The sequence below is a fragment of the Aspergillus lentulus genome (genome assembly GCF_001445615.1).
Source record: "Aspergillus lentulus DNA, contig: Alt17, strain: IFM 54703, whole genome shotgun sequence".
Lineage (NCBI taxonomy): Eukaryota > Fungi > Ascomycota > Eurotiomycetes > Eurotiales > Aspergillaceae > Aspergillus > Aspergillus lentulus.
The window spans coordinates 1,444,373-1,466,287 of record NW_028322112.1 but is presented as its reverse complement, the minus strand read 5'-3'; the positions used below and the strand labels follow the sequence as shown (position 1 = coordinate 1,466,287).

At 51.0% G+C, this 21,915-nt stretch overlaps 9 protein-coding genes across 9 annotated transcripts; 6 read left to right on the top strand and 3 right to left on the bottom strand.

The window, feature by feature from the left end:
- Positions 1-834: 834 nt before the first annotated feature.
- Positions 835-3,543, bottom strand: ALT_9493 (ankyrin repeat protein; the record flags this gene model as incomplete). The annotated part of the gene is made up of 1 exon (XM_033559475.2): positions 835-3,543. One exon carries the CDS (start codon positions 3,541-3,543, stop codon positions 835-837), a length of 2,709 nt encoding a protein of 902 aa, XP_033415366.2.
- Positions 3,544-4,314: 771 nt separating this feature from the next.
- ALT_9492 (uncharacterized protein) lies at positions 4,315-5,099 on the top strand (the record flags this gene model as incomplete). Its single annotated transcript, XM_033559474.2, has 3 exons — positions 4,315-4,717; positions 4,799-5,020; positions 5,083-5,099. 3 exons carry the CDS (start codon positions 4,315-4,317, stop codon positions 5,097-5,099), a joined length of 642 nt encoding a protein of 213 aa, XP_033415365.2.
- A 100-nt stretch (positions 5,100-5,199) lies between these two features.
- On the bottom strand, positions 5,200-7,479 carry cat2 (bifunctional catalase-peroxidase Cat2; the record flags this gene model as incomplete). Its single annotated transcript, XM_033559473.2, has 1 exon — positions 5,200-7,479. One exon carries the CDS (start codon positions 7,477-7,479, stop codon positions 5,200-5,202), a length of 2,280 nt encoding a protein of 759 aa, XP_033415364.2.
- Positions 7,480-10,432: 2,953 nt separating this feature from the next.
- ALT_9490 (MARVEL domain-containing protein) lies at positions 10,433-11,090 on the top strand (the record flags this gene model as incomplete). Its single annotated transcript, XM_033559472.2, has 4 exons — positions 10,433-10,576; positions 10,628-10,731; positions 10,783-10,905; positions 10,961-11,090. The coding sequence occupies 4 exons, from the start codon at positions 10,433-10,435 to the stop codon at positions 11,088-11,090; spliced, it is 501 nt and encodes a 166-aa protein (XP_033415363.2).
- A 963-nt stretch (positions 11,091-12,053) lies between these two features.
- ALT_9489 (haloalkane dehalogenase family protein) lies at positions 12,054-13,545 on the top strand (the record flags this gene model as incomplete). Its single annotated transcript, XM_033559471.2, has 3 exons — positions 12,054-12,575; positions 12,628-12,812; positions 12,861-13,545. The coding sequence occupies 3 exons, from the start codon at positions 12,054-12,056 to the stop codon at positions 13,543-13,545; spliced, it is 1,392 nt and encodes a 463-aa protein (XP_033415362.2).
- Positions 13,546-15,345: 1,800 nt separating this feature from the next.
- On the top strand, positions 15,346-15,849 carry ALT_9488 (putative antigenic thaumatin domain protein; the record flags this gene model as incomplete). Its single annotated transcript, XM_033559470.2, has 1 exon — positions 15,346-15,849. One exon carries the CDS (start codon positions 15,346-15,348, stop codon positions 15,847-15,849), a length of 504 nt encoding a protein of 167 aa, XP_033415361.1.
- Positions 15,850-17,135: 1,286 nt separating this feature from the next.
- On the bottom strand, positions 17,136-18,301 carry ALT_9487 (uncharacterized protein; the record flags this gene model as incomplete). The annotated part of the gene is made up of 2 exons (XM_033559469.2): positions 17,136-17,509; positions 17,566-18,301. The coding sequence occupies 2 exons, from the start codon at positions 18,299-18,301 to the stop codon at positions 17,136-17,138; spliced, it is 1,110 nt and encodes a 369-aa protein (XP_033415360.2).
- Positions 18,302-18,854: 553 nt separating this feature from the next.
- ALT_9486 (uncharacterized protein) lies at positions 18,855-20,029 on the top strand (the record flags this gene model as incomplete). The annotated part of the gene is made up of 2 exons (XM_033559468.2): positions 18,855-19,584; positions 19,638-20,029. The coding sequence occupies 2 exons, from the start codon at positions 18,855-18,857 to the stop codon at positions 20,027-20,029; spliced, it is 1,122 nt and encodes a 373-aa protein (XP_033415359.2).
- A 445-nt stretch (positions 20,030-20,474) lies between these two features.
- On the top strand, positions 20,475-21,768 carry ALT_9485 (uncharacterized protein; the record flags this gene model as incomplete). Its single annotated transcript, XM_089600627.1, has 3 exons — positions 20,475-21,159; positions 21,220-21,432; positions 21,512-21,768. The coding sequence occupies 3 exons, from the start codon at positions 20,475-20,477 to the stop codon at positions 21,766-21,768; spliced, it is 1,155 nt and encodes a 384-aa protein (XP_089455124.1).
- Between the last annotated feature and the right edge of the window lie 147 nt (positions 21,769-21,915).

The window sequence follows — 21,915 nt, the reverse complement described above, 5'->3', positions numbered from 1 at the left end:
TCCCAGTCCCTAAAATGCCCTATCGGGGCGGGCCAGGGCAGCAGCTGAACGCCCAAATCCACGGCTCCTAAAGCCAGAACCCTTTAGACATACTCAAGTAAGTTGTAATGTAAGAGCGATGCCCGATGGGCGAAATCTTGCGGCTATCAATGACTCTAACCCGGATGCTGGAGTACGACCATTTATGGTAAATAACAACCTACCATGAGGCTTCCATGGCACTCTTCGCCTTTCCCGCCAATCAGATCGAAACTTACCTCTCGTACAAAAGTCTGGAGAATGTAGGATGTAACGCCTGGGCGGATACTCGGATCGTGCCATTTGTCTTTGCTTGCTTCGTCTTGGTTGTTCTTTCCATCCATTGCCTGAGTTCTGGGGATCCAGGGAGTAGTGTAGGTACTATACCTTGTTGCAGGGCGTTGGCTTGGTCAGGGGTTAGGATGCCATGCTTGGTGACTAGAATGTCGAGCTCTTGTAATATAATGCCTAGGAATCGCTCATCGCTCACGAGTAAGGAAGTCCGAAGATCGTTCACTGCCACCGTCGCTAGCTGTCAAAGCACACCTTGTAGCAGCAGGCTGGACTCGTCTGGGAGAAGCGTTGAGACCACCCGATGTATCTTTTCAGATCCATTACTATACACAGAACATATGCATCATCTCCGTTGAAGTGAGGGAAATACATTAACGGAAGATAAAGTTCACTTATTTGGTTTCCTATAGGGTATATACTATATTAGTTTGTCTTTTCCATCTTTGTCAGTTCATGGATAGATTGGCTGCATCAAACTGACAAGAGGAGATAGCTATGCACTCATATATGCCCAAGAACAGACTACAAAGTACCCTCACGATAAACCTCAATCAAATTCTTCAACCACTCGGCTCTCGTCAGCTCACGCTCACCCCCATCAGCCATTTGCTTCGGCAGCCGCTGCTCCAAAACAACAACTTTCCAAAACTGATGTGCCTGGCATATCCGGATCCGCATATTCTGCTCCTCGTACTTTGTCATACAGGCCGAACAGAGGTCTATAGCCGGACACTGCTCACAGATGAAGCGTATGTCGGACTTTGGGATCACCTTGTCACATACGTCGCAGTAGGCATCGACTTCGGCGTATATTGCGCCGGCGGCCTGCTTGTCGTCGAGGTACTGGAGGCATTTGGCGAGCTTGTAGACATCTGATCGGTCGCCTTCCATGATGCGCGTGGCAAGGCCGACGACACTGGATTTCAGGATGGAGATCTGCTCCTCTGCCGACGTGAGGGATGTTATCGGACTATGTCGGCTGAGTTCACGAAGTAAGTCGCCGGAGTGATCAATCGATGCCCAGTCAATCGCGCTGCGGCCGTATACATCTAAGCAATGGTATTCTGCGCCTCTCCGCGCGAGACAAGTCACAGCTTTGGATTCGTTGCTGAGAATTGCATAATGAAGAGCCGGGATTCCGCGATGCTTCCCGTGGTCTGTGTGGAGGCCGATGTTGACATCTACTTTCCGGTGGACAAGATTCCCGATGATACGGGCTTCCCCTGTGATAGCAGCAACTTCCAGCACCGTACGGCCGGCTGCATCACGTACCATGTAATCTAAGCCCTTGGCAGCATATGCTGCCAAGAGTCGATCGCAGACGACGTAGTTCGCTGCAGCGGCAGCTGAGTGTAACGGCGTCTGCCCCAATTCATCCCTTGCGGCGATATCCGCACCAGCGTTTATCAACATGGTGTATATTTCTGAATCTGTTTGGGAAGAACAGTGGTGTAGCGGTGTCCTCCCGTCTCTGGCACGTGCATTCACATCGGCACCTCTCTTTAGCAGCTCACGGGTACCCTCACAACTTCTGCTAGCTGCAATAAGAAGTGCGGTGTCGCCATTATTGTCTCTCGCCTCGATCGGTGTTCCCGCCTCCAAAAGTGGCGCAATTGGCTTATACTGGTTGTTAGCCACGGCATAGTGCAGCGCAGTCTTACCGTCAAACGTAATAGCCAGGGGTTCTGCTCCGTAGTCCAGGAGGTGCGTAATCAGTCTGGGCATGGCGCCGTGTGTGGCGGCGTCATGCAGAAGCGAGGTGCCATCTTGCTTCAGGCGAGCCACTTCGGCCCCAGATTCAAGGAGAAACTTGAGGGCCTCGGTGTGATTGTGGGCGATTGCACCATAGGCTGCTGACTCTCCTTGATGGTCGAGGCGGTTAGGATCAGCTCCTAAGCGAATGAGCTCCCTCATGGAATATAGGCAGTTATTAATCGTTGCTAAATACAAAGGTGTCCTTCCGAAGACGTCGGGAGCCTCAATATCCAGCCCAGCGTCGACTAGAGGCTGGATGACTCTGAAGTTGTCTTCAGTAGCAGCTACATGCAATGGCCCTGTCGAACCTGCTCGTTTGTCAATCGCGACGTGGGCTCCTGCATCAACCAGGGCTTTCACCAGTCGGGCATTTCCGGACTTAGCGGCCAGGAACAACGGTGTTCTGCTGTGCGGGTCGAGTGCGTTTAGATCGGCGCCCGCTTGGATGAGTCGCTCAATCATCTCCACAGGCCTCTTGAGGCTGATGCCTATGTGCAACGGTGAGACCCCGTTTTCATCGAGAACATTGGTATTGGCTCCAGCATCGAGCAGAAGCTCGAGAAGGGGAAGAGAGCCATAATGCATACACTGATGCAACGGCGTTTCACGAAGCAAGGTGGCGGCGTTGACATCAGCGCCGCTATTCAGAAGAAGCTCCACGGCGCCCAACTGGCCATTTACGCAGGCTAAATGGAGCGGCGTAGCATGCTGCCCATCTCTCACATTCACATCGGCGCCGTACAAAAGTAGCAGTTGAACAAGGTCTGTTTCGCCCATTTGCGCAGCAATATGCAAGGGCACGTCTCCCCTCCTCATCGGGGCGAGGGGGTCCCAACCAAAATCGATCAGCAGCCGGAGAATTTTAGGATTGGCTCGGTAGAGGACGCTATATATCGTATCCGCAGATAAGTTCCGCAGAGGTGAGGAGGTCGTCTTCGCAGCAGCTTCCAACAGGAGGCGGGCTGCACGCACGCGGTCCTTCACTAGCGCAAGGTTCAACGCCCCCATCCATGCACCATCTTCATCGGGATAACATCCAGGAGCAGCATTCAATAGGATACGTAATGGCGCTAGTCGCCAACGAGTCACAGCTATTGACAGGGGCGACTTGAGCTTGGTTATCGGTGTGGAGGCGCTAACGCTAGGTTCAACGAGAATTTTTAGGACCTTGGGCCTATAGCGCGTGATTGCTGCCAGGAATGCGCTATTCTTGCCGGCAAGTATTGAAGGGTCTGCTCCATTGTCGAGCAATTTTCTAACAGCTGAGATCGGGCAATACTGGACCGCGCGGATTAGTGGTGATGTTGTTTCGCCCACATGTTTGGCTCCGAGCGCATAAAGTCGGGCGGACAACAGGGTGTTGAACAACTTTGCCGTCTGAACAAATGAATTGAGGTCTTTCAGCCAGAGATGGTCTCCTATGTCCAGAATAATCTCAGGAGGAAAGCTGACAAGCTGGGTCGCGGTGTCTTCCATTGCGGGGATGTAGGTGAGGGTGAGAGGAGAGTTGGGACTTTGGGGAAAGTCAATCCGAGCGGGCGACTCAGCTCAAACCCAGGCCTTAGGCAGCAAGGGCTCCTGAGTCCTACTCCAAAGTAGTTAGTTACCTCCCTGGTTTTAAGCTGCTGTCTTCAGCCTCTTGTGGCACTTGTCAATCATCCACCATAGAGGGACTACGAGCTGCTCATAGTCGCGGACGGGACGGCGTCCATGGAGCCGCACTTGAAGTCTTTGAACGCATCGCTTCCTCAGATTATCTCCGTCTCCGGACCACAATCAATGCCTAGCTCTGCTCCGCGATGACAACGCCGACGACGCTATTCTGGGCCCGGGGAGCCTCTATAAAGCTCTCTCCGAGGTACAGTATCTGTTTTGCAAAATGGAATAGCATATCGGTAAATGGCCTTTCACAATAAGAGTCTTCTACAGTGAATAAAGAAGCTACCTTACCAACAGTCTCCACCAACCTACAATATGTAGTTCACAAGCTGAAGTCATATTCAACTTAATCTGGCATAAAGGCAATCAATCAAACATAATCATTAATATATACTTGCTGTATGTTCAAAAGCAACAAGCATATCACCGTTGCATCCGAACACGAACAGCCAACACTAGCCTCATCGGCGTCCCAATTAGGAAGGTCCTGTCTTGGCCTCAGTTAACCAGTTATAAGTATAACCCTCCAACTCTTGAAACATCCCACATCATCATCCCACGGCCATCCAATCTCAAAACACCACAACCATGTTCCAAAGCAAAATCACCCTCCACCCCGCCGTCCCCGCTGACGCCCTGCCCCTCGCCCGACTCCACAACGCCGCCTTCGCCAACGACGGCCTCATGGAAAACATGTACGGCCCTCTAACCCAAGACGATCCCCCTTTTGCAAATGACCTGCAGAAAATCATCGCCGACGATCCACACTCCCGCATTACCAAAGCCATCGATACGCAATCAGGCCAGATTGTAGGCTGGTCAATGTGGAGTATCTACCCCGACGCCGAGGCGCTTGCCACCGCGGCAGAAGAGGCTAGGAAACGAGCGACCACGCCCCCGGCGTCGTCGCTGTGTCCGCAGTTGTATCTCGATTATCAGGAATTGAAGGCGAGGTTGAGGGAGAAGTGGATTGGGGGGAGGGCTGTTGCTAGTACGTCTGCCTTCATGTTTGCAGTGTCAATGTTTGATTTGGGTGTGAAAGTGGGGTGAGTGAGGCTAATTGCATAGGTAGTTCTGCAAGTGCTGGCTGTTCATCCGGACTACCAAGGTCGAGGGATTGGGACGAAGTTGTTGATGGTTGGGGTGGAGGAGGCGAGACGGCTAGGCTTGCCTGCTTGGCTGGAGGCTTCGGAGGCTGGGTATAGCGTTTACAAGAGGTGTGGGTTCTACGATGCCGAACGGATGGAGTTGGATTTTGCGAAGTATGGGCTTAGCGGGATGGAGCATGTTTATTGTATGTTGATGGATGGCAAGCAATGCTCCGCCAGTACAGTTGACAATTGAGATTTGTACAAGTCGGCGTCGACGCTTAATATGCCTTGCATTAAAGCTATTCAAGTACTAGGTACGCAATTTTGGGCTGTGCATGAAACATATACACTAGGAGATTCATATCTCATAAGAGTATCAACATCACAAACGAGCGGGAATAGTCTGCTTGCCCTTCAGATCAAACCGATCCAGGTTCATAACCTTGTTCCACGCCGCCACAAAGTCCTTGACGAACTTCATATCACCATCGTTGCTCGCGTACACCTCTGCAATGGCACGCAGCTCGGCATTCGAGCCGAAGACCAGGTCTGCACGAGTAGCCGTCCACTTCTTGCCACCAGTCTTGCGGTCGCTTCCCTCGAACAGCTCGCCGTTCCCGGCGTCCTTCCACGCGGTGTTCATGTCCAGCAGGTGAACAAAGAAGTCGTTCGACAGGGCTCCAGGACGGGAGGTGAAGACGCCGTGCGCGGAGCCATCGTAGTTGGTGTTGAGCACACGCAGACCACCGACGAGGACGGTCATCTCGGGTGCAGACAGCTCCAGCAGCTGGGCCTTGTCGACGAGGTAGTGCTCCGCGCGCGGGCGGGCGGGGCCCTTGGCGAAGTTGCGGAAGCCATCGGCGAAGGGCTCCATGTGGCTGAACGACTGAACGTCTGTTTCCTCCTGGGAGGCGTCCATGCGACCGGGGGTGAACGGCACCTTGATCGGGTGGCCGGCGTCCTGCGCGGCCTTCTCGACGGCAGCGCAGCCAGCCAGGACGATGAGATCGGCGAGCGAGACCTTCTTGCCGTCGCCGCGGGAGTTGAAGCGCGACTGGACAGCCTCCAGCGCGGAGAGGGCCTCGCGCAGCCAGGGCTGGTTGTTGACCTCCCAGTCGCGCTGCGGGACCAGACGGATGCGTGCGCCGTTGGCACCGCCGCGCTTGTCGCTGCCGCGGAAGGTGGAGGCGGCGGCCCAGGCGGTGGAGATGAAGCTTCTAGGAGGCACCCCGGAGGCGAGGATCTCGTCCTTGAGCGTGGCAATGTCGGAAGCTTCAACGAGCGGGTGGTTGACGGCGGGGACAGGGTCCTGCCAGACCAGCACCTCGCTGGGGACCTCGGGGCCGAGGTAGCGGACGCGGGGGCCCATGTCACGGTGGGTGAGCTTGAACCAGGCACGGGCGAAGGCATCGGCGAACTGGTCCGGATGCTCGAGGAAGCGGCGGGCGATCTTCTCGTAGGCGGGATCGAAGCGGAGCGACAAGTCGGTGGTGAGCATGGTGGGCTTGCGCTTCTTGGAGGCATCGTAGGCGTGGGGAATGATCTCGTCCGCGTTCTTGGCAACCCATTGGTGGGCGCCGGCGGGACTCTTGGTGAGCTCCCACTCAAACTTGAACAGGTACTCGAGGAAGTCATTGTTCCACTGGGTGGGGGTCTTGGTCCAGGTCACCTCGAGTCCGCTTGTGATAGTGTCGGGACCCTTGCCGGAGCCATGCTTGTTCGCCCAACCGAGGCCCTGGGCTTCCAGGCCGGCGGCTTCGGGCTCTTTGCCGACGTTGTCCGCAGGAGCAGCACCGTGGGTCTTGCCAAAGGTGTGGCCACCAGCAATGAGGGCGACTGTCTCCTCGTCGTTCATAGCCATGCGGCCAAAGGTGACACGGATATCGTGAGCGGCCGCCACGGGATCCGGGTTACCATCGGGTCCCTCGGGGTTGACATAGATCAGACCCATGTGGGCGGCGGCCAGAGGGGTCTCGAGCTCCCGCGAGTGGGTGGTCTTGTGTGAATCCTCGTCGGCGATGAGGGTGCCACGCTTGTCCGATCCAGCAAATCCCTTCGCGTACCGCGCGTCGTTGCCCAGCCAGGTGGTCTCTCGTCCCCAGTAAGTGGCCTCGTCCGCCTCCCAGGTGTCTGGACGACCTCCACCAAAGCCAAAGGTCTTGAAACCCATGGACTCCAGGGCGACGTTACCGGTGAGGATCAGCAGATCGGCCCACGAGATCTTGTTGCCGTACTTTTGCTTGATGGGCCAGAGCAGACGGCGAGCTTTGTCCAGACTGACATTGTCGGGCCAGCTGTTCAGGGGGGCAAACCGCTGCTGGCCCTGACCGGCACCTCCACGACCGTCAAAGACACGGTAGGTTCCGGCGCTATGCCAGGCCATCCGGATGAAGAGACCTCCGTAGTGACCAAAGTCGGCGGGCCACCAGTCCTGCGAGTCGGTCATCAGGGCACGGAGGTCCTTCTTCAGGGCCTCGTAGTCGAGGCTTTTGAACGCGGCGGCATAGTCAAAGTCAGCATCCAACGGGTTAGACACAGCGGTGTGCTGGCGCAGGATGTTAAGCTTCAGCCGGTCAGGCCACCAGTCCTTGTTGCTGGTGCCGCCACCAGCGAAATTGGGCTGAGAGGCCTGCTCCTTGAAGGGGCACTTGTCCTGTGTCATGATGTGCTTGTGGTGTTATTATCAGGGGGTATATGGATGATCAACGAGGAGGAGAGAAGATGACAGAAGATGAGGGGTAGATGAAACCTTATAAACTGAGCTGTCCTCGTCTAGGCCAGGTCTCATTAATAACGCGTCCAATCCAGCATATCAATCAGATCAGCAGGTGCTTTCCCCGCATTCCAGAGACTTTTTATTGCTGCAATTGTAAGAGAAAATGTTCTGGCTGGACCTTCTTACTCAGCTCCCATCAGCCTATGATATCATGCAACAATTTTCCCCCGCTTTGTCTGAGCCAATCACAATGATATATTGCTAATCCTGCTGACTGTACATTTGCGATTGTCGGCTATGACTGGCTAGTTCCCTCGGCATACCCCGCTTTCCTTTTCCGCCTCCTCGCGTCGCGCCGTTGTCCGAATAACACCAGTTGTTGTTATTGATAGAAGATATGCTGTGTATAAATGTCCAATATGGCCAGGGTAGAACTGCTTGCTTGACTGACAAGTCTCTCCTACTGTTTGTCTAACAAACAGGAAAGTTGTCTGCATGCCCAAGCCAAAAGAACTCGCCATATTACCCCTCAGGCCGACTTACCTAAAGAAAAAGTACCGTAGCGGATTCACATTCCTTTTTAGGACAAACAATACCATAAGAGTATGTCCCAAATTACCCTCGGCAGTTGCTGTAGGAAACTGAAAAATAGTCTCTTTCTTGCCTGGAGGGGAGAGCTAGAGGTCATCTGTGTTATGGAAGAAAATATGAGATCTATTCTTCTGCGTACGAAATTTAGTCATATTTGACAGGTCGGCAGCCTGAAGCCTAAGTAATGATCTAAACCCCAACGTCACAACCTAGATATTCATTCATTTACTAAATATGAAAAAGAAACACTGTTATTCTCCAATCGCTAGAGATGATTTTCTACAATGATTATTGGGGTCCTGCAGTTAAGTGTATTGATACTGATTTTGTTTCATCGGAGAGATACGGAGATATATATTTTCGATGTGCCTTAAAAGAGGAGCCCGCAAGATCGACAGTCTATCAAATCATCGGTTCTGTATCACAAATAATGACTGATTTTTTAATTCATTATCACCCATTTTGCTCTTCTGCTTCTATTCGCCATTTTGAGCATATACTAGGACACCATCGTCAACGTTGCAGACTTGACTCCAGAGTAATACAATCTAGGCCTGCTGCTCGTCCTAACCCAAATAGATTCTATTTATTCTCCTTTGCAGTAGAATATTTGGAACATCAAATACAACTTCCGTTATCATACTAACAACAGAATTACTTCACTCTCTGCATCCCGATCTATTATCCAGTCAAGATGGCTGAGTAGCACCAGGTTGCCGCCCTAAGCGTGGTAAATGTTTCCGAGATACTTTTCAGCTAGAGCCTTGGCCAGAGGCGTATCTGCCAATCCATGCTTGAGTTCAACCATGAGACAAACAGCCTGAGCGCGAGGTAGACTCAGCCATCTGGATCAATCCATCTGTTTGCTCTGCCCTTGGATGTAGAATAAATCACACCCTGCAGACTCTGCATCGAAGGTAGCACGACAAGCATTCATAGCGGGGTAGTCCTACAATGAATGACAGGAGTGAGCAGACCAACCCCTGGTAAATAACAGCCACAATCAAGCACCGATGCTAGTTTCGACACGTAGAATGATCAACGCGCCAAGATGTGGAAGATGTGGAACTCAGTATGGAAAAGGGGATCAAGCTTCGTAACGTTCAAGGACTGGATGACCAGTTTGGCGCTCAGGCCAGCAGATGTTATTGTGACAGGCCTTAAGTCGACGTTGAGGTCATCAAGCTGATTATTGAGGAGAAACGGTTAATAGTGAGGGGTAAACAACCGTTCATGATGCTAGGTCATGTGCAGGGAAGTTCGAGATAATATAGTTCTGGTAGTGACGCGCGAGTCGCGACCACTTGGGCGCGGAGAGTTGGGCAGTATTGAGATATGTTCAAGCACTACCTTTTTCAGAAGCTCTCGGAGCTCGGCACACGGCACAGTAGTAGCAGCAGGACTATTATTCAGAAGAAAGCATCTGGTGACCATGATATCAAGAAGAATCTTCTAGTGGGCTTTTGTATCAGTTAAGCGACCCACCGATTAGACTACTACGGATGCACCGGGTCGCGGCGATCGACCTGGCCTACCCACCTCGGATTCTTGATTCATCGACACAGTGACGATGTTTAGAACACATCCTGAAGGTAATAACAGGATCAGGAACTTGCAATGTTGTATGCCTTGAAATAAATCAAGAGATACCATGGACAGACTGCCCCCGCTAAACAAAAAGCGACTCGCTACCAATAACAACCCAACGTAAAACTGACGATAAACCGACGAGCACAGAAGCTAGCTTGATAATCCTCGCAGGGCTGATTGATCTCCACCACTTTATTGGTGATTCCACACAATGCCGAACTTCAAAAGTCCGGACAGCCAGCGAGCGGAAGCCACGGCAGTCCACATCGACCCATCGCTCTCTCGCTCTCATCTCTGTATGGCGTCACTGCTCCACCCGCCCATCTTCTGGCTGGTTCGACAGCTCCTAGCTGTACATCCATCACATTGAGAACATGACCTGTGTTGCCATCGGGCCGAAGTTGACGATGGACCGTTGGGAAATTTTTCTGGGATCAATGATCGCATGGTGCGATGGTATTGGTGCGTCGACTATTTCCATCGGCTGATGCCGGTATGACATAATTAATAGCTTCACTTTTCCCCTTGCTGCAGTTGGACCTCGCCATGATATATGAAGGGCTGGAAAGACCTCCGAACTGAGTCTTTCTCAATTCCAATCTCAGAAGTAATAAAGCAGTCCTTGTCGCCGGCAGCTTCAACACCCAGTCAAGCCGTCACAGATCCCATTCCCAACCACAGTCGAGGAGTTTGATATCGCCATAACACATTCAGCATCATGGTGTCGACAACAATCACTCGTCCTGTCGCTTTGCTGGTGCGCTTCATGCAATGGTCCAGCGCTGTCATTGTCATGGGCATTACCTCCTACTTCATCAACAAGTGGCCGCATGGACAGCACACCATCTACTGGGAAGTCATCGTATGTTGACCCGTCTCTATTCATCTATCTACATATGCTAACCTTGCATAGTCTACGATGTCCGTTGTCTTCTTCCTGCCGGCCTTCCTTTCCCCTTTCATGCCGACTCGCTTGAGCAAGTTCGTCTTGCCCATTGACATCATCTTCTCCTATCTGTATGTGAAGCTGCCCTTTAGACATCCTTGCTGCGATACTAACATGATTAGGTGGTTGACCGCGTTCGTCTTCGCTGCACAAGACTACAACTGGCACAACTGCGCTGTCAACGCTCCCCCCGGTGCTAGCTGCGCACTCAAGAAGGCCAACGAGTCGTTCATCTTCCTCGCCTTGTGAGTGGTCCGATTACACTACAGATAAGCCATACATGTAGCTAACCCTGATCAGTATCTTCACCTTCTTCGCCATCGGTCTTGAAGTGATGAACCTCTGGACCGCACGCCGCGAGACTCCCACCCACGAGAAGCACCCTGAGGGTCACCGTGCTCCCCTCGATGCTCCTGCTGCCAACCCTTAAGCTCCTCAGTGCTAAGGGAATCCGGCGACTCTGTTGCCAGGCACTGATCGCCAAAGTGTCCTAATCTGTTGACCAACTTCGAGCCAAGTCAAATCATTGGTTGGTCGTCTATTCAAGGGATGTACATCCCTGTTTGATCTTATAATGTCGCGACTTGACGTGACGCCCAGCGCGATCATATCTTAATTCCTAATACCTAACGACTCGGTCACGATTTTGTTGTGTATGTATAATGATTAGTGTTATGTCGCTCGTTATGTGTATGGATAATGCATGAAATAATAGCGAATGATTATTTAATTGTTAGATATACTAGCCTCTCACTGCATTCTCCTTAATGGCATAAGGTATATCTCAAGTCGAACCGAAATTTATTGAGGAACTGGTTTTCCAGCATGTTTATACCGAGAGGATCAACGATATAGATTGCGAACATCATTGCGATACACTGCAAGATATTATAGCAGAACCCGTAGTCGAAGCTTTCTAGCCTCGAAAGAGAATTCTGAATTGCCAGGTCTACGTCGAAGTGTGGTACGGATACAAGAGAAACTGGACAAATTGAAGTAAACATGCGATAAGCTCGACCGACTCATATGCGCGTCATTGGTGCAACATCTGTGCATTAACTTTCAGGTACTTTTTTGAGACAGAAGGTCAAGGCAGAACTCTATTATGCTTATGCAGCTTCATAATGCGTTTGTTTGACATTGTTGAGGTGGGTAGATGCGGGACGCGATCAGGGCGAACATTGGTGGTGATGTCACCGCGCGGTCATTGAGATAAACCATCGTCACAACAAAATCAAGTCATTCCACGTCCTTTTCTTCTTTAAAAGTCAGTCCTCTCAATCAAGCATAACTCAATAAAGCGACAATCTATCCCTATAGTTGAACTGTTCATACGAGATCGCCGCAACATACCGCGATTCCACAGACATCAGCGGTGCAACCTTCGGTGGAGATGGCTTCGGTATACAGCAAGGTCAAAGAGCTGACCACAGCATCGATTGCCCGGGTCCTGACAGTCTGGGGCTACCTTAGTGCCTTCCTACTATCCTTCACGATCAATCGCGCCTTCTTGGCCTCCGCACTCCTTCCGCTCTACCTTCTGAGTCTTGCATATCGCCTCTTGCCCACGATATTGTGGAACGCACCGCGGCTAGTCTGGCCAAATGGATGGAAAACACTCATGGAAGAGGCGGAGCAATACCGACAGCGGGCAGATTCCCTAGCTCAATCGCAGCTGGAGGGAAAGTACAAGTTCAAAGATGATGAGATCATCCGAACCGACCAGAAGGGCAAAGGATGGATGGCCGATATGCCATGGAGGGACAATGTGGTGGAGATTAACGTGTGCGGCGCGACGGCCCGATATGTCCATCTGAAACCGAGTTATCGCAGCATCGCAACGGATAATAAGGCTTCCCACCGGCCGATCGTCTTTCTGCATGGGAATCCGAGTTGGAGCTATATGTGGAGAAATGTTAGTTCATGTCCATTTTCCACTGCTATGGTGCCTACTGACCGATGTGCAGGTATTTCCCGCGCTTGTGGAACGAGGACACGAGGTGTATGCGCTGGACTGGCTTGGACATGGTCGCAGCGACAAGATCATCCGTCCGGAAGCCATCACCTTTGAGCTACACATGCGTACCCTGCAGCAATTCTTCGAATCGACTGGTCTGGAGAATGCTACTCTCGTGGCTCATGACTGGGGAGGGTGAGTCTACCATCCATCGTCGCATTCCCTGTTTACTGACTTGTCCAGCTGTGTCGCCTTATCCACGCTACCGCGACTTCCAACATCAGCCTGCACCAGTCTCTTCTTATTGAACTCCTTCCTTCCTCCCCGCCTCAGCGAGATAAGCATGCATCACGCCCTCCTCTACACAATTTGGTTCATGACAACCGGGATTCTCGGCGGGTGGACCCCTGAATCCGCAGTCATGCGCTTCATGTCTCCAAGCATCACACAGACGGACGTCACCGGCTACTCCGCGCCCTACAGGAATCTCCCCGCAAAAGCCAAATCCAGCATTTACCGCTTCTCGCATATGGCCCCCGCTACACCCCGCGTAGTCTTGACCAGTCTCCGACACACATGGCTGTGGAAACTAGTCGAGGGCCTCGCCGGACCATCCAACTTCGATAACCTCACTGCTCAGGCGCGACTTTCTCTTCGCAACGACGAGGTCTGGAGTTTCTGGAAGTCTAGCGAGAGAGCGCGCCAGTTAGAAGTTGCGGTTGTCTTTGGGGACAAGGACCCGTTGTTGAAAGACTACAAGGACGTTCTGGTGCGCGCTGTTGATTCGCGGGTCATGGTTGACTGGGCCCCTCATGGAACTTGGCTAGATGGTGCCGGTCATTATCCAGCCGAAGAAAAGCCGAAAGCAGTTGGTGACTTGATTGCTAGGCTTGCCAGATATCGCGCACCTACCGTGATGCGGAGGTAAGAGCTGCGCATTTTACTTTGAGGGGTGCCCTTATGTTACATGTTTCTTTTGTTTCACATAGCTGTACTTCCGTGGTTACATGGCCATAAGACGATGAATAGACTCGGATGGCGCAAGGTCACGAGAGTTTGTCTGTTTCGTAGAAAGACCGTTGTCCACCACTAAATGCTAGAGATACCGCCAAGGAATCTAGAACAATGAGTAATCAAGAGGGTGTCTTTCTCTGGACCAGAAGAGTTCTAGTCCATGGCTGGTGCATTGCAAACACTATACCAGATTCCGCCTTCTCAGGCTTGGGAACTGATATAATATATCCTCGGCATCCAGGTCCTGATGGTGCTAGGAAAGTGGCACTGGTGCATAAGTCCCAGGGGACTATCCCTCAGCCACATTTCAACTCGTGGACGGCCAGACGCACCAAGTCAACCATGTTCAGGCCCTTGCTGAAGCAGCCACTATCACAGCCACTGGTACCCAACAGATGTGCCAGGTGGATGCCATGGCATAGTTACTGTGCTGAAAATTCATCCTCGGCATGTGGAGGGCGAGAATCGCCGTATTAGGACGCTGAGTCATCTCACCCACACACCGCTGGTACCTGCAGAACAGAAAAATGAGGCATCTCGTTGAAATGGCTCAACTGGGCCGGAGCCCCGACAGCAGGACACGATTATCGCCACCGCAGACCACAGACCTTTACAGTAAAATAAGGGCAGCAGTGCATGGCTGCTGTGTTGTACCTCGCTAAACTCTTTCAAGTCAACAATAACAATTATGATTGGCTGGAGCCAGCACACAATCCACGGCTGGGTCTGGACTCCCGATGGAACAGGAACTGGTCTAACCTGAAGGGGAACAATGGTTTCTATTATCCAATAAGAAACTGCCAAATGACGTAGGATCCGTGGAACACATGGCCATTGACTGTGTTCCTGAACTCTGATTTTCAGAGTTTTCCAGTGCCTGGCAGGGCTCTTTTTTTGTTCCCTGTCCCGGCTCCATGGGATGTGTCATAGTTGGATGTGATATATCTCCGCGGGTTCTTTGTACCTGCATGAAACGCATAAAGAAAAAGGGTCCAAAGTAAGTGATGTGTTCGTTGTCTGCATGTCTGAGTACCTCTGCTCCTTTGTCAGTGGCCTAGGCCCTGGCCAAAATCTTACAGAATTCTCTCTGTCGCTGGTAACATGTGATTTGTAGAGAGAGGACCAGGGCATAAAACTGCGTTAGACCGATGGGGAGGCAAAAGTGAAAACCTTTCTTCGAGTTCGCGATATCCTCATCTTTCAGCCAAGTGCCGTTGGCCTCCGGCCCAGTCATGTCGTTTGGCGCCGGCGCTAACTGAGAAATTTTGATTCCCTGTGGGGCTTGCAATAGATTCAGTCTGTTCCTCTCAATATGATTTGTGCGATGGTTCAGGCACACCGTTTCTGCATCTATATCCAATCTCGTGGCGCCCAATCAGCTCTTGCCAGACAAAGAATGGGTTTTGCTTCCACTTCCCTTCAAGGCTTAGGATTTGAGGCGTTCGATTTTGTGTGCCCAAAAGATTCTCGAACGTCTTGGAGATGGCCCACTCCCCATGCTCACCGCAGATGATAAATTCAGCCATGCCCCCCCATGTTGTTTCAGTCTTTCCCATTCCTTCAACACTACTATCAAAGTCATTCATTCCTTTTGACTCTTTGACTCGAGGTTGATCCTCCACTGTCCTTTACTTTAAATCGTCACTCTCTGTAGATCAGACTGTTGTCACTCCTTCCAACAACAACAACAACCACCACCACCAACACAATCATCATGTCTTTCTCCAAGTTCTTCAGCCTCGCTGCTGCCTTCGCCCTCACGGCTTCGGCCCTCCCCCTCGCTCCCCGCGCCACCAGCGGCGGCGTCCAGATCGTCAACAACATGAGCGAGGACGTCTATCTCTGGTCCGTCTCCGACTCCAGCAGCGAGATGCAGACCATCCCCACCGGCGCCTCCTACACTGAGGCCTGGCGCACCAACCCCAACGGCGGCGGCATCTCCATCAAGATGTCCACCGCCGCTGACCTCGGCTCCGTCCTCCAGTTCGAGTACACCGAGGCCGGTGAGACCCTCTTCTGGGATCTCTCCTCCATCAATCTCTCCCCGCAGTCTCCTCTCATCGCCGCCGGCTTCGGCGTCTCCATCGATGATGCCAGCTGCCCCACCGCCGCCTGCGCCCCGGGCGACGTCAACTGCGCCGAGTCTTACCAGTTCCCCGATGACCACAACACTCGTGCCTGCGGCACCGGTGCCGCCTTCACCCTCACCCTGGGTTAAGTGCACTTGCAACTCTGTGTGCTGGCCATGAACATCTCGTTCCTCTTTACGCTCATTTTCTACCCCTGGAGGATATGAAAGTTGTCAGGAACACATCGAGGCAGGCCTTGTTTTACGAGTCATGACTCATACGGCTCACGATTATGCCGAGGATGGATTATACCAACGATGATTTACCTATACCAAAATGCAAACATGTCAATAAATTGATAAAACATATAGAGTGCAATTGATTTGATACCTTTCTCAAGTCCTACCTTAGCTACTGCGGGGTGAAATTTGTCTCGTATGAGCGTAGTGAGTGTAGTTGTATCTCACGGGGTTGTCTTGCACTCTGGTGTTGTGTAGTGTCCCGCCGGCGCTGAATGAACTTTATATTGACCCACTTTCTTCCTTTGAACTCTATCTAGATACTTACGGTCTAACTAGGTCGGGTACGGTCGAATATCCCGTCTTCATGGTGTATTGATTGTAATTTGGCTTGCTTGTGGCTTGGGCTGTGGCAGTTCTAGAGCTTGTTGAACCTGGCCCAATCAGCCACACGACCACTGGGTGTCTCTGACCGAGCATGCAGGATACCAATGACAACGATGCAGTGACATGTCCTAAGACATTATCCTTGGTAGCACAACAGCTAATGCGATATTGCGGCAGCTGAAAGTCCACATGATACTGTGCATGATTCCTTCAGCAAGCTGTATACTGACTGCATTTGGAAATCGATGGATGATATCCCGGGTTTCAAACTGAGCATTTGAGTTTGGTGGAGACGAACAGGGTGCAAGGCGGTACCTCTGTCATTATTGGCTGTGTTAGTCTTCGCGGTAGATGAGGAAGAACGAGGTAAAACATGTCTGAAGCTTAAGTACGTGGTGAGGCATGATTTGCCGAGATGGAGAGGTTTTAGGTGGAGTCAAGTATCGGTATGCTGACGATAAAGTCCTATATACCGCCCCAGGAGAAACAATAGAGACAAAAATGGACGAGGGATGCGGATCAAGAGAACGTCACATGGAATAGAAGAGGAATGTCTGTGGAGAGGTTCGAGGTCCGTATGGAACACATGACTATCGAAGTGATCGTTGTCCGAAAAGGAAACTGGCAGGACGCTATGCCAGGCGCCTTATTGACGTTGTATGCTTCTATTTATGGACTTGATTCCTTTTCAATCTAATCAAGACACACCGCAGTTAAACAAAGAGGAAATAGTATCTTCCTACACTCGAACTTCAAGTTGCGTTTTGCCCGCGACAGAATGTTGCCATCGGAACTCCAATGGTTGCATCTCATTCAAAGTCCTCCAACTTCAATCCATTCATTTTAGCCTCTAGATCCCTGCGGACAGGATCAAGGAGGGTTCCCAGTCTGCAGCTGTGCCATTCAGGGCGCCCCTTCGTTGACAGCCTAGCCTCCCAGAGCGGAGATCGAGCAAAGAGAACCACGCTTCTAGTTAGGGATCCAATGCTCAGGCTATCATAAGGAGGTCTTGGATCGGGAAAGATGAGATTGGAGAGTCGTAAGAATTTCATCAAAGCACCAAGGAGTATTGAACTACATTCGAAAGAGCATCTATTTGTGGAAGAGCTCAGGTCATCGATTACCCGATCAACGGCGGCCAGAGCCTCTCTGATTCCCTGCTGTCGAGATTCGTTGATTGTTTCTGCGGACGGATTAGCAAAGCAGTAGAGTGACGTAGGTTTCATAGATAATACGAACCAATCACTCTGTTAGGAATAGGGAGTCCGTGGGCATGTACCACTCCAGGACTCTCAACGAGTGCAACCCGCGTAGCAGCGAAGAACTCGGTCTGCTTGCGAAACACCCATGCAATGCATATCCACTGAAAAACAGCCTTTCCAAAAGTCTTCGGCATATCATTCTTCAACTCATCGATCCAGATATCCGCAAAGACCTCCACAACCCCGCGACACTGATAATAATCAACCATCACAGCGATTTTGGCTAGAGTGTCTAGATCAACCTTGCGAGGGACCTTGGGCGCGTAGCCATGCATGATGTTCATGATGATGAGCGTGATGTCAACGTCCCAAATGTCCATGATGATAACTGCAATGCCTTCGGAGCGGATCTCGCGTGCCTCGTGCCAGTTGCCGTTGAACATGCGGCTGAAGACGGGGGAGGCGAGGGCCAAGTGTCTTGAGGAGACGCGCATGCCGATGAGACTCTCGAAATGTCCTTCTTCCCTCGCGTCACTAACTTCAGAGGTTAACGATAGGTGTGAGACAGCTTCTGGGTCAGACGTCGTATGAACATCGCTGGTGTTTTGTTCGAGGGCAGACGCGTCCATCATGATGGATGTCGTCAGACTCGCTAAAGGAAAACTCTGGTTGCCCGTTTCCACGCTCTGACTAGGAGGAGAGGTTCTATTGACATTGGGGAACAGGAGCATCACATCGCCGTGTGGATCAAGTGTGTAAGGGTCATTCTCCATCTTGTCAGCGCGTAGAAGCCGGTATGGTCAATGTCATAAGAATCTAAGGAAGTCTCAGGCAAATGGCAAGAAACTTTGCGAGGAACATGGGAATTGATGACAGTGCTAGATTGCAAGGCACCGCTCATCAGAGGAATAAGTATGTGATGTTCAGGGGAAGAAAGGATACCTAAGTATCGTAAGTAAAGAAGTAAAAAAGAGGGAGGTGTTGATAAAATCTCTGTGGGCTCTCAACAAAACACTCGTTGGCCTTGAAGTGAGTGAACAGTGAATGTTGTTGACACCCCCCTCTGGTAACATTTCACTCACCTTCATCTTCTCAAATCCAACCTTTCTTCTGGCTTTCAAGCATATTTAATCATTTTCCATCAACACGTTATAACAAGTGCAGGCGCTTCTTCCAGATCAGCCTTCCTCAAGTCGATAGACGCAACTCCCAGTCAGGAGTATTGTAGGTGTGTTGAAACTTACAGTATCAAATCCTCACTTCTCTCCAAGCCGAGACGCTGATCATCAAACACCAACACGGGATTAGCCCCGTTTGACATTCAGTATGACGAGTATGACGAAAGATTATTACGAGCTCGATCCTGACGGAGATGTTATCATCATTTTCACCACGGCTGATCCAGACAATGCGAATCAAGCTTCCGGCCCCAACGCTGTCCCGCACGAGTCCACCAAACCGGCTCAGGTCACTTGTGGCTCGGTCGAAAGCTCCTCGACTTCGGTTGCCGATACAAAAGCGCAGAAACCTGAGCAGGAGGTTGGAAATCAGACGAAAGACGCCCCAAAAAATGCCAGGGCAGTAAAAATGAGGCTAGTAAAAATGAGGGTCTCGTCAAAACACCTTTCTCTGGCCTCTCCGGTGTTCAAGAAGATGTTACATGGGCTGTGGAAAGAAGCTCAGGGCCTTCGCCTTGGAGACTTGGAAATAGAGATGAACTGGCAGAACATGGACGCCATGCTGATATTGATGAATGCCATCCATGGGAATTGGCCTGATATCCCTCGTGATGTGAGTCTTGAGATGCTAGTGGAGATGGCTACTCTCGTGGACTATTACAACTGCCGGAAGGCTATCGACCACGCATTAGAGCAGTGGACTCGAAAATTACTGGGTGGAGCTGCAAATGCATCCTCTGACGACATTGTTCGGTGGATTTGGGTCTCTTGTGTTCTTCGATCCACTCGAGTATTCAAATCTGCAACATGTCGCGCTGTTACGCAGAACAAGGGTCCGATCTCCACTCTCGGTTTGCCCATCCCTCAGCCCATCATAGGTAAGCACCCCTATGACAAATGAGACACGGCCAGAGCTCTGAAAATGATGCAGATGCGATCAACAAGAGACGTGAACACGGCATCAAGACTACACTGTACTATCTTCGTCGTCTGGTCACCGATCTGCGAGATGGTCGAACGTCATGCTCCTTTGAATGCGACTCCTTCCGACTCGGCGCTCTCACCAAACAACTACACGGGCAAGGGTTCCTAAAGCCGGTAGATGAAGGCAACATCCCTAGCATTAGTCTGGATCAACTGAAGAACTCCCTTCTCAACCTAAAGAGCCCAGCCTGGCGGGAGGTCACTTCAAAACGCCGTCGCGATCATGATCAGCACCAAGGACATCCTTGCACCCTACAGTCTCTGATAACGCCTATCTTGTCCAACTTGAACTCCCATATGACAGGGTACGAATACGCAGAATTCAAGCAGCAGTCATAGAAAAGAGTATCATTATCATACCTAACATGATCGAGCACTTTTCGCAGGGGGATTCAGTGGTCGATCATGATTCGACTACAGGCAGCTCGAGCTAAATCACGAGGTTTCAAGTACTCGAATGAGATAATCGTTTGACAGTCATGGCCTCATCAAAACACAAATATGACTGGCTCATGTTTTCCTTGAAGGGTTCAGAAGCGATGGTGAATAGAAGGTTTTGCAGGTATCACTGCTTGATGGTCTATCTTGCTTCACTTCACGTAATCCTTTGTTAGCAATCCCGCAATGTCATCGACTGGTATAAACCGTATAAACCCAGCGGTCCCAGCCCCATGTTAGTCACATGCTACCCAGTAACCAAGTAGTCATGACAACACAACTCGCAAGAACATACCATACATTGTTCTACGGTAGCACGAGTCTTCAACATCTGCTGCAACTAGATATGACCGGAGCACACCACATACTTGATCCCGACGGGGATCTAGTTCTTGTCTTCTCAGTCACTAATCGCCAAACCGTTATCTTGAACGGCAACATTGCACAAGAACCCTCCAAGCAGGTCACCACAGCAGATTCTCAAACATCTTGGTTTAGCAATCAGCCCGCGGCGGCAGAACAGATTGGTCAGCAGGAAACATCAAAAGATGCCAATGAAGAGCAACGAGTATACATGAGAGTATCATCCAAACATCTGGCGCTTGCATCTCCCGTATTCCGAAGAACGTTATGTGGCCCATGGCAGGAAGCTCAGAATCTCGCCGCTGAGGACAGGAGTGAGATTGAAACAGAATGCTGGAATGTAGATGCTATGCTGATTCTCATGAATATCATCCATGGACGTGGTCCCAAGGTCCCTCGTGAAATCACTCTGAACACATTGGCTGAGATAGCGGTGCTCGTGGATTATTACGAGTGTTATGAAGCTGTGGATGTGATGGCCGAAATATGGATGGACAAATTGCTCAACAGTATGCCGTCTACATATTGCAAAGATATTGTCTCCTGGATCTTCATCTCTTGGGTCTTTGAACGACGTTCAGCGTTCACCTCAGCAACAAGAATTGCGGCAACCCAGAGCCAACAGCGGATCGACCCAGCCGACCTCCCAATCCCCCAGCGAATTTTGGGTATGCCTTGACGCGCTGATTTGGTCGAAACTGATTCTTCTGACTAACATGTGCCATCAGATAAAATCGAGGAGCACCGTCGGGATGGCGTCAAGTCTGCTCTTGACATGTGTTACAAGTTGATCACTGACCTACGCGATGGCCGCAAACATTGCTCAGAAGTCTGTGACGCTCTCCGTCTGGGTCTTTTGATCAAGCAGCTTCATGCTGGTGGTCAACTTCCGCCTCTCCCAGCGGACTCGATTCCCAACGTCAGTTTATTGCAACTTACAAGTATACTACAAAAAACCTCAACTGTGCGTTACTGTGATGGTTCAGCGGTAGAAACATGTAAGGTCGACCCAATGTACAGCAATCGCACGGCGGAACGTCATGTACATTCGTGGCATGGATGCCGTCTGGACCTCCTCATTCAGCCAATTCTTCGGGACGTCCAGAACCGTTTGCATGGCTTTAAACTCGGTGCATTCAAAGGATCAATTGAGAGCTTCGGGTAGCGCTGACTCCACGGTCTCTTCTGCTGAGACCTCTTCTGGTCAGGCATGTGCTGGTCAGGTCCGCTGGGCCCCTGTCAAAATCTCCTACGAGTCGAGCGACTCGGATTTTTAATGAACTTTGATCATGCCTCGCATAGACGCAGTGATTTGAGGCTAAGCAACGGCAGGAATGGCAGCAAGCGATAGGAACTATGTTGCTGTGTGCAAACAGATCTGCTTTATGATTCCCAATTTTTACTGTTCCGTGCAGGAACAGAAA